Raw genomic sequence first — 12,204 nt, 5'->3', positions numbered from 1 at the left:
TGTATAAATATGAGTTCAGCACCTTTTCGATGTTAGATTCAGTTAAAATACTGTTACTTGTAGAAAAAGCACATTCTAAATCACTATTTCTACGTGATAAGCACAGAGCCGCTTTCACAACTTGGTTAATGTAAGGATACTTGATTAATTACCTTTTTTTGACAAACATTATTGTTGGCTTGATACTTACAGTGCGGAGAATGCTTTCTCGTTGAAGATAGTCGCTTTTTAGTCGTCACTGGGAATCCTTAGTTCAGTAGTACGTAGTACGAGCAAAAGGAAGCATAGTAAAGAAGTCTAGTGAGAATATAAATCTGCATGCATTTATGATTTATGTTTGGTTCTATTTACACCGTAGATTTGCTAATACTGACTTAGTTCTAGGATTATAGTTTAATGTGTGAAGCACTTTAACATTTTGATATTTTTACTGTTTTGAAATTTAACACTATGTCTTGCTCTGTGAACAGACCATAAATTCTATTTGACTTTTAAAGAGTTGATTGCCACTTATAAATTATATTGCTCTTAATGGGGTGTACCACATCTGAACGGGGTTCCGTTCCTAGGTTTGCAAAGCCGTCTTCTTCTTCTTTCTTCCACAATAGGTCTAACACTTGTTCCTTCTCAGATATCTCCTCATCTTAACTCTAGATTGCCACTCCACCTCCGTGTTCCAATTGGAGATTTATTACTCCTTGCCATTTCGATTTATCAATCATCTGTCATTCGACTTAGTTGGTTCGTCATATAATAGTCTGATGTATTCGTTTCATTCACGGTCTAATAGTATTTTCCAGAGATCCACCTGAGAATTTTCATTTCTGTGGTCTTCAATAGTCGCTTCGTTTTGATGCATAAATGTGATTGTTGCTTTATAAATTCGTGCCTTTGTTTCTTGTCTTAGGCGTCTATGTTCTGAAACCCTTATTTGCTCCAGCTACATACTTGTCCTCTTACCTCGTCCGCTGTCATTTCCTTTTAAGATTAGAGTATCCTGGGATCCGGCCGATTCGGGTGTCTTCCTATTTAGATATAGAATTAATTGTACTTGCAAATTACTGTCAACTGTTCTGGTGTATTTTTTTGTGCGCCAGAGTGCTTGGAAATGTCTGCCCTAACTAATTTGAGGCTTTTTCATACACGATGTCTTCATGTCGTCTATGAGAACATGTACTGCATGCATTTTTTAATTAGTTTAATTAGGGTTTTGTTTAGTAGCACCGAGGGTTAAATGAGCCAGAATAAATCCCAAGTAACTATTGAAAAAGAATGTTCTTGATCAGAAATGAGAATTTTGGTAACACTATTTACAGTATTGTGGATTTTCGTAGAAAGAAAAACACTACAAATGTTACAGAAAATTTAATGTAGTTATTCAAATGCCATTGAATGGTAACAAATCAAAGTGGACTAGTGATTAAATGAAACATGTAAGCATATTCGTTATTATCTAAACGTGTAAAATGAAAAATATGCAAAGGTTAATTTTTTTATAATTTAAAATATTTTTTATTTTTTTTGCATCTTTTGCATTTTATATATGTTTTTTTAAAATTTTTCTCGTTTTAGTTTTTTTTGTGATGCGTGTTCAATTTTTAATAGTTTTTTCTTTATTTTGTTTTAGCAATGGACTATATTTTTTCAATTTTTTTTATTTAATTACATAATTGTATTAGTACACTTCAGCAGCAATCAATTATTAAACATTTCAGTAAATTTTCACATTTTGGACAATTAGAAAAGGTAAATTTCTTGCATGTGATATGTACCTGATCAAAAATATAGCCTATTGCGACCTACCTAACATATTTAAATTTATCTAAAAAATATATCAACTCTTTACATAAAAACATATAAAATTTACAACAATCACACCACATTTATTTTTTTTTCAACTATTTCTAGGTACAGTAAGCTAAGAGACTAAGACCGAAATAAAACTGCAAGAAGATAACAATTTACAATAAAAAAGCACCCTTCTTATAGGTCTAAATTAGACTTATTATTGAAAATTTTAAAAATATGTCAAAATTAAATGCATTATAAGGAATCTAAATAAATGTGACTTCAGAAATGGATATCATACTTGCAGTTTTTATCAAAATTCCCCACCTTTCTCAAAAAGTTCAATTGAATATTAACTTTTAATAAAAAAAAGTGATATTGAAAGACTGAAAGGTAGGGTTTCAGATAATTGCCCCTTAAAAATAATTCTAGCTGTACGTTTATGCAAAGGATGTTTCTCAATAAAGTGTGATTTTCAATTAAATTACTTTGCAATAACATACAAACCACAAACAGTACGAACTAAACCCCATTTACATTTAAAGAGAATATGCTTACAGTGTTTCAAATTTATTTGGAAAAATTTTAGGTATGATACATGTTGGTCTGACATAGGTACACATTTCTTTCTTTCACTGGTTCACTGGTTTTTTCTTCGATGCTTCCCAAGTTTGAGGAAAAGGGCCCCATTCTGTACTGGTCTGGGATACATGTCCACCTGATATGAGCTGTATTAGGGTGAGGTTTACCATACTGTTTGAGGACTTTCGATGCCAGCTGGGAACATTTCACTAATTCTGGAGTCCTTAACTGGAAAATAAAGGATTGGATATTGTTAAAGATACACAGTAAACGATGTATCTACGAATCACCATTAGAAAGTGTGCATTTAAATTGATTGTGTTAAAAAAAGTAGTAATAAAGTAATACTGTTAAAAAAAGTAGTAATAAAGTAATACTGTTAAAAAAAGTAGTAATAAAGTAATACTGTTAAAAAATGTGAGCATCAAAGGAAATTTATTTCCAAAGAAAAAATGTCGCCACCATGAAGAATAACATCAGATTCCAATAAATACAAGACAGAAGTTATGGTAAAAAGAACATGTAAAATCATATCTAAAAAAAGGTAATAACTTGAAAAGAAGAAAGAACAGAAAAAAATTTCTAAAACTAAAATTACTCCAGGACATGATGACACTGTTTACATAGGACAAACATCTTAGTATTTATAAAATAGATCATTAATACGATAAAAGAACATATATTCAGTCATAAAGATTTAAAAATGCTTGGTTCACATACATAGAAAGCTATCAATGATAAAAGACACCTAAAAAATTCAATTTTTCTTGTAAAAACAGATTTCTATTTTAATTTTAATCAATGTCAAATATTTTATCTATGTTTTAGAAGAAATTTCAATTAATGAAGATGTAAAATCAAGACAAATCATCACACAAGAAAAAGGAAGCTAAACTATTACCATACACCAGACTTCAAAGTTGTCATGGCTAGTTTCAATTTCTTCTGTTATGTACAAACATTCTCAAATGAATTACTAATACTTTTACTTACTTTGGACTTTTTTTGCAATTCTTTAAGAGCCGAAACAAAAGAAAGTATATCTTCTAAATGAGAGGTACTTCTATTGTTGATGGTATGTGAGAAATTTTTGTCTACCTCTAATCTCAATAGAGTAAATACCAAAGCTGATGGTCGGAAAAATGCACAGTTGCTGTCTGTCATTAAAACTTCCAATTTTTTCATCAGATGATCTTCATTAAGTCTTTCCCTATAAATAATATTAAAAGTTCTAAATAAATTTTATTGCCTGTAAATGTAATACTAACAAAAATAGTACTGAAATGAATCGGGGGATTTGTCCCCCAATAAATTTGGTAAATCCCTCAGCAGATTGTCTAAAAAGTGTGATCAAAATTGGGTAAAAGGAACATCATCAATCCTAAAGGATTTCGGCAAATTTTTCTGAATCTGCACAATGATCGTCTGAAGCAAACTGATTGAAAGTCTCAATGGGCACGAAGTCCTAAACCCCCCCATCTCGTAAAAACTACCCCTGAGGTAACGAAGGTGCTCTAGGAGAAAGAGAATTGGTTTTGGCACAATTATAGTTCAAAGCCATCTGATTAAAAGTGTTAATGGACACGAAACCCCAAAACCTCGCCTAAAACTACCACTAAAGATTCCAAGGGTACCATAAGAGAAGGGGTTCGAAGGACGTGTCAAGTTTCAGAAAAATTAGCCAAAACCCAATTTCCATAAATATTGAGCTAGGTCTTCATTGTATTAAAAACAGAGTAAATAAGGTAACAAAAATTTAATGTAATCCCTTATAAAGAGGTTATAATTCTCCACATTTTTTGATCACCCTTCATTCAGTTACTTGCAACATCAAAGATTCCTCCTTATTAGCTTTATTTTTGTTATCCTCCAAACTATTTTTCCCAAAATATGGAACCTCTTTTAGTGCTAATCTGAACTAGCATTTATAAATAAATGTATTTAAATATATATAACTTACATAAAAGTTGGAGTGGTACATCTGAAGTATTGCAAATAGATTTTGAGAATATCTGCACAAGTTGTAATTTCAGTGGAGGAGCCTTGCAAACCAAGCTTGGTTTGAATGATTCCTGACATTCGGTTCAGATCATCTTTACCAAAGTTGTTCTGGGCAATGGACATTATATCTAAGATTGATAGACTCAATCTTTCTGTCACTGTTACTAAGTAGAAACATGCAAAAGCGACACATTTTAGGTATTTCTCTTGAACCTAATGGAGAAAGAGTCCATAAAAATGATATTCAAAGTAATAAAAACGCCAATAAAATCATTGAATAATAATTTGATTGTTGTGGTTTCAATTTTTTTCTAGAGAGCTTTGACTATCTGTGAATATAATGAAATTAGTTTAGGCACCATTTCTAATGCTGCTCTTAATGCAGAAAGTTCTGCAGTGATTAAAGAGTGCTCTGGAAGTTTGAATACATAATTTATTTTTGTTTTTGTTCTTCCAGTTTTATCTTGAATAATTGATCCATTTGTTCATCAGTTGTTTTCTGATTTAAGTATATTTGTTTAGGAAAATGATACTCCTAGGTGGGGAGATCTCTCTTGTAGTAAATTTATTGTTATATTTGTAAACACAAATATAATACAATAAAAACATAGAATAATGATATTTCAGAGCTTTCCAACATTATTTTTGTAGCCTGCCACTACCTGATTTTAAAAATGAAAAAAAAAACATTGGAGTTTATATTTATGATTCTTAAGATGATTTAGATTCTTTTAGATCTGACCTAGTTCTTGCAACAAAAATAATTCATTGGTTGTCTTGCTTATATTAAAATCATATAAGAAAATTAACTATTAGTGAGATAGTATATGAGGGACACTGTAAAATCAGAAGTTTGATAACAATAACCAAAATAAATTTTATATTACCAAATGACTGTAAAATTAAAATTCACAATCACAAATATTTGTATAGAGTTATAAAATTAATATTTACTAAATAGGACCAAATGACAAAAAATAAAGCAATAAAATAAAAATATCAACTATTATTACCGGAAAGACTTGACCTATATAACTATTAAAATTAATGGTAAATGTACAGTAAGAAAATAAAAATAACAGGTGCTAACAAATGTTAATATTGACTAATAAAGCTTCACCATAATATTTATCTAATTATTACATCAGCCTTGAGCTTTGAAAATATAGTTATTATCTTAATTACAGGTACATTATAATTTAAATAAAATATAAACTGATAGAGAATAACTATGTATTTACTGATAAAAAAACGTTCTAAACCAATCTGCACTATTTATGTCTACATATCAGAGACTCAATCTATCCAACCTTTCATATAGAAGGCATTATTAGTTTTATCTAAGAACTGCAATTAATTTATTATTAATTCTCATAAGAAAATTATTCGATATCTTACCTTCGTACGTTGGAGGAAGAGGTCCAAATAAGTAACTGAAATGAAAAATGCTCTTTCTGGAACATCAAACCAAACCTTCATAAATCTCAAAAGCCGTACAGCATTATCTCTAGCTTTAAGTGTAACTTCTCCTGGCCTTATATCATTTTGAATAACTAATAGGTTGGGTCTGTAGAGAGATTCTACAGCAAGAGCTTCCTCAAGGTTGAATAAAATTGGTTTGATGTTAGTATCATCATGAGCACCCGGTAAAGGCCGACCCCTTCTTTTGCTACCACGGTCCATAGATGTAATTATACTTCTTGTATCAGTATATACACTTTACCATACCACCGTTTCTTCTAATAAAAAAATCGGCTGCAGCAAAAGTAGGAGAAGGCCTAAAACCTACAACAAAGAATGATACTTATATTATAAATGTATTGAACACAATAATTGTGTAGCACTTACCCGGATGCTTTGTAATAGATAACTATTTTAGTTTGATTAGGCAAATAAAGTATGTAAAATCAAACCAAAAAGTGATACAACTCTCCCTTGAAGCTTCTAACGTAAAAGAAAAACTTTGACAATGTCAAATATAAAACTTGTTTACAGAACATAGATACGCAAAACGCAATCAGGCAATTTTTAATGTCGTTAATGTTGAAAATTTCAATTATGTAATTATTTACAAGATTTAAATTCAAACGTATCTATACATTTGATACTGACTTATCAAATAACAAAAAATGATATTTATAAATAATTGATATAATTCGTGGGTTGCTATTGTGAACATACCTTTATTTATCTTAAAAATAGTATATGCAACCACCATTTCAGGTGTAAAAAGTGGGTAACATATACATCTATAAAAAGAAATCGAGATTCTTTATAATTATAGTTGTTATTTATCTAATTTTACGATAAAAATAATCTTGAATAATTAGTAATTTGACTGTTAGTTAAGATGTAGATTATTGATGTCGGCTCTGGTATTTATACAGAGAACAAAAGATATTCTATTTATTAAAACAGAGAGGGCGCCACACATAACTCTCTCTCTCTCTCTCTCTCTCTCTCTCTCTCTATATATATATATATATATATATATATATATATATATATATATATATATATAATGGGGGATTTATTAACAGAACTCATGTGAGAAGAGATTACTGAGAAATTAAAAAAGAAGTAAAGAAATCTGGCGCGTATGTTTTCTTTTAATAGAAAAAGTATACATCAATCTATATATTTCTATAGTGGCAGAAAAAACAGAAATGAACACCTGAAGAAGTCAATAAACATAAACAGTGCTACATATAAATACACTCGTAAGCAAAAATATCGACTCAAGTCGTATGCACGCGGTCAAGGGTCTCATTTTTTTCTGATTTTAGCATCTCCAAGCTATTAGCCTTGGCAATTGAGTAATTTATTTGGCAAAGAAAAAATATCAAACGAAAAGGAATCTTAAAAGATGAAAAAGGGTTATAATTAACATTAAAAAAAATAAAAGCTTAAATTCGTCAGAATAATAATTTATTTGAAATTGATTTATGAATATTTATTGTTCCCTCTCCGAGTCCTAATACCAGCCTCCAATCGTTTTTTTCATTGATCGAATAAGTTTCTTGACTCGTTCTTCTTCGATGATATTCCATTGTTCAATAAGCTCCGTTTTGAGGTCCGATTTCGTGGCTGACGCAGGATTTTTAGCCCGAACTTTTCTCTTAAGTTCATTTTATAAATTCTCGATAGGATTTGAGTCCGGGCTAAGCGCTGTCCAATCCATATCTGCAGTATGTGAACAGGCATTGTCTACATTATGATGAAGCTTTCGCCGATGAAACCAACTCGGTTTTTGCTTCCATTGACATACCCGCCCAAACCATGAAGGAACCGCAGCGTTCAATTTTCTGGTATGCGTTTCTGCCTGGCTGCTGGATTAGGATTTGGACTGCAGAGATTGTGAATAGAATCTGTTACAAAAATTCATAACGGAGCTCTTGTGACCTTACTTATAGATGTTTCGAAGTCAGTGGTCGCAGTTTGCGTATGTTTTTAAAATAGTCAATGTCGATTTAATACCTTGTGTCTGTTAATATTTTAATCATACGAAGTTTGTTACAGAAGTATCGAGTCTATTCTAATATCTCTGCGAAATCTGTGGGGCCCGGGTGTAATCAGCAACTCTCCTCGAAGTCATTGGTGTACGTAATTACCTCCATTAATATCAGTTTTTGAACGGCAAAGTGGCCAAAAAAGTACGGATAAAATGTTGTGTATCCAAGAGATCAGACGCTAATGCATTCATTGAAGCTTGTGCAGCAATATTTAACATAGCACCAAGTCGTATAGCCTCCGTATAGTCCAAGAGTAGCGTCCTGGACTTTTTTAGTTTGAAAAGGCAGCTCAATGAACATCGGGTGAATAGACTCAAAGCAATGCCGAAAACTGACTTCCTAGAATGTTACATTCACAAGCTTGATGAGGCTTGGTGAAATTTTACTAACTCCAAATGTCTACAATCTTTTGGATGCTATTTACAGACTTGCGAGTGCTTTAGTGTGTTCTGGACAGGTAAGCTATACAGGCAATTATGATGGACCTGGATAGTCAAGTTTGTGTCGGCTATTGCGTTTGGCTTTACATATTTTCATAGAAAATAATAACTAAAATACACGAAGCGAAAAGAGAAGATCGGAATGGTTGTCATTAATTTGCGTTTTTTTGTCTGAGAATCAGTCGAGATCAATTTCCTGCTACTTTTGTATGATCCTTTTGATACACTTTGAGAGAAATTATGGTTATTTGACCAACTAATCATGATCGATGAGAGATCATGAGTGACACTAAACACGCGCCAACATAAAAATGCATCCCAAGCTCAGATTGGTGAATAGCTCAAGAAAACAAAGACCAACAATCTGCTTACATGTTTAACCTAACCTAACCTAACAATCTGCTTACATGCACCGTGTATGGGAACACTTGTCGAGGCTTGCCAAGCATCTAAAAGTTGCATTAAATTTCAACACGTCACTTCGGTAAAATGATGTCAAAATTGTGCGAATTGTTTCCTTGAGATTTTCTCAATCAATACCATGTAACGTGATAGGAAAATGTCAATCAAGATCTAAGGATCTTCTTTTTACACTAACCTATATAAGTTCTTATGACAACATGGACTTTAAGTTACAATTGACAGTTTTTTTTATTTCAATTAAATCTATTTTCAATTTTCATGGTTCTGAGTATTACATGAAAGAAAGGTAATAAATAAAAAAACCGTTTATGTGATTTCATCGTCGTTGTTAAATCTTCCACACCTTTACTCGGCCTTCAGCTTTATGAACAAAAAAAGGACGGACGGGGCCAGATCAGAGCTATATGGTGGGTGTTCAGTCTCGGTGAAGCGACATTCGTACAGTGCGTGGACTGGAGCAGGCGAAAACCTCGGCTGATTTTGCCTCGTCTTCTTTCGATAATTTTGACGATTCGATATTTGATGCAACTGCCTTAAAGTCAATCAAAAGGATACCCTCACTGTCCCAAAATATTGTAGTCATCACTTTTTTGGTGCTTTTCGTGACCGTAGCACGGGCTCTCTTTTTCGATGCCACTCCATAGAATCTTTTCGGGCGGTGGATTATTGTAGAAGACCATAATTTCCTCATCCATTACAATTGATCGGAGTACACTTTCTTGGTACTGGCGGTAAAGCTTCAAAATCGCTCACAACATTCTAATCCCCAATTATGGACACTGTATATTCTGGATTTTTACTATATGAGGCTAAGAATTTATGGAGCGCACTGGGTATAAACCTTTACGCTTTCTTCAGTTAGTTTCTTCACGAGTATATTAGGGTAGGCACTTATTTTGGCACTGTAACTTATAGTAACTTATATTTTTGTTCCGGGCTTCATCTCTAACCGAATGTACTTAAAGTCTCTTTCGAAGATAGAAATTGGCACGTGTCATCGGGCGTTCACGGGGTGTAATTTTGAGCCTCTTAGAGGATTTTAATGTTAGAATTATTTGCAGTATTTCAGAGTTGAATTCCATAGGTCTGTATGGGTTTTAGAATTATCTTTTAGAGGACTACCTTATTTCAGATGTTTAATCGTGAGCTTATGCCAATTAGCCAGACTGAATTTGTTTTCTCTTCGTGAAAATATGCTTTGGACATTTTAATCTAGGTACATAACCAGATATTTTGTCTCATCATTTTCTTGTTTTATCTAAATGTTGTTTAGAGTGGTCACGGGTCTTCGCGTAAAGTAAATTTTATCTAAGCTCTCTAGTAAATTCTTTGATGCAGTTTGAGAATTTGATTGTCTTGCAAAAATTGCTGTGTCATCAGCAAACGTTGCTATTTATGTTTTCCTTGTGGTTGGCATAACAGAAGTATAAATTAGAGTATAAGTCCAAGATCAAAGTAAAAATTGAAAATTCAAGTGTTTAACACTAAAATCTAGTTTATCATCGTTATAATGGGATTCTGTAGCCGAAGTGCCTCCTAAGGATGGTCCCAGAAGTACGTGGCCTAACAAATAAAACCCAAACATTTCAGATAAAAAAATTTAAGATATATATTTTTCAACGTAATCTCATTTTAGCTCCATGTACGATGATATATTGAAAAATTATTAGCCTACTTTAGAACTACTCAAAATTTCAATGTCAAAATATTATATTATTCAACAAATTCTCCTCTTAATTGGATACATTTATTACAGCAAACCTGCAACTTCTCTAGACCTTTCAAAAAAAAAACGTTTCTTCCTGCTCTGCAAACCAGACCTCCACACCTTTTATTACCTCCTCGTTACCGAAGAAAATTTACGACCTTTTAAACTTTTTGTCAGTGGAGGAAAGAGATGGTAGTCGGACGGAGCGAAATCTGATGAATAAGGGGGGTGTTCTAGTAATTCAAACCCTAATCACAAAACACTTTTGGATAGCTTTCCGCGTCTTTCTCTTTAATTGTTTCCCGTAGAGTGGTCAGTAATGTCGAATAGTAATTTCCAGTTATTGTTCTACCCTTATCCAAAAAATCAATCATGATTACTCCATGGCAATCCCAAAAAACTGAAGCAAGAACTTTTCCAACAGATTTTTGGATACGAATCTTCTTAGGTCTTGGAGAACCAGAGTGTCGCCATTCCATCGATTATTGCTTTATTTCTGGTTCGTAGAAATGTACCCAAGTTTCATCCATAGTAACAAGATTTCAAATCGAGCACAGATCGAACGCGATGTTTCTACCCTTGCACGCTTTTGGTCAACATTCAAACATTTGGGGATCCATTTTGCAGCAATTTTTCTCATGTCCAAATTGACGTGAACTATATGATGAACGCGTTCATATGAAATATTCAGTGCTTCAGATCAGATCCGTTTTAGCCCAATTCGACGGTCTGATATCATGTCATGGAACTGACACTTCTAATAAGTTATTGTTCGTTGCTATGGTAACTTGTTTAGGCTAACTAGATATCAATACATCCTCGTACTTTTTCCAGCAATATTTAATAAGTTCGATACACTCGTCAAGCTCTTCAAAATATCCATTAACCACAGACATCACCTTTTCATTGCTGGAAAATCTTTGTCTTTGAGCTTTCTCATGTCCAAATTTTCAGTTAATAATTAATTTTTCGTTTTTTTTGGAATGTCTACTATGTCTGCTAGCTCGTGCACAGATTTTCTTCAACATTTCTGTTGAAGTCGTCACCTCACGCAGGAGCAGTCTCAGCCAGTTCAGTTTCTCTATTGGTTGGGCTAATGCCTTTCAAATAAAATTATTGTGTCATATAACGATGACCAATTGTTTCCGTGTTTACAAATTCACTGAAAACGTTCACTATTGATGTGTGGTGTCTTCAAACTTGAAACATGCTGTATAGGTTATGAACTTTCTAATACATTGGTATTTTTCAAGCAACTACCGCCATCTCTAGGTTAGACAAGGTAATTCTGTATGTGACCATCCTCGTATTTCAATTCGAATTCGTTGCAGTAGGCATATTTCTTTTCACCATTATTCTTTCATGATTTATCGTCAAAGTTTAGTACCATAAATGGAATAAACGTCCTCATAACTGTGAAATGGAAAATTCATAGCATCTTCTAATTTTATTCTCCGTAAGATATAAAAATATGATTATATTACAAAGTAACACTTCCCCGAATGTGGGTAATGATTTGTTTTCGTGAGTTCTAATATCTCTTCAAATTTATAGTCGATAATATAAATGCAATGATATTTAATATTCTTTAACGACCGCATGTTTTAGTGGAAATCTACATAATTATAGTAATGCGAAAAACAAGTAGTAAAAACTTCAGCCACTTAGAGTGAGCAATCACCTAATAATAAATAAAAGGGGGAATAACACAAACACAAATTTAATACCAAGCGCCACCCCTTAATAAAAA

General features: G+C 32.6%; 1 protein-coding gene across 1 annotated transcript; it reads right to left on the bottom strand.

Annotated features, from left to right (window-relative positions):
• Window positions 1-1,352: 1,352 nt before the first annotated feature.
• On the bottom strand, window positions 1,353-6,386 carry LOC130451501 (cyclin-I-like). Its single transcript, XM_056790543.1, has 5 exons — window positions 6,220-6,386; window positions 5,770-6,156; window positions 4,331-4,584; window positions 3,364-3,580; window positions 1,353-2,598 (listed from the first exon to the last, which is right to left on the bottom strand). Exons 2-5 carry the CDS (start codon window positions 6,052-6,054, stop codon window positions 2,374-2,376), a joined length of 981 nt encoding a protein of 326 aa, XP_056646521.1. The 5' UTR covers window positions 6,055-6,156; window positions 6,220-6,386; the 3' UTR covers window positions 1,353-2,373.
• Between the last annotated feature and the right edge of the window lie 5,818 nt (window positions 6,387-12,204).

Source organism: Diorhabda sublineata, chromosome X (assembly GCF_026230105.1).
Source record: "Diorhabda sublineata isolate icDioSubl1.1 chromosome X, icDioSubl1.1, whole genome shotgun sequence".
Taxonomy (NCBI): Eukaryota; Metazoa; Arthropoda; class Insecta; order Coleoptera; family Chrysomelidae; genus Diorhabda; species Diorhabda sublineata.
The sequence above is the reverse complement of the archived record's forward strand: the minus strand, read 5'-3'. Positions and strand labels throughout refer to the sequence as shown.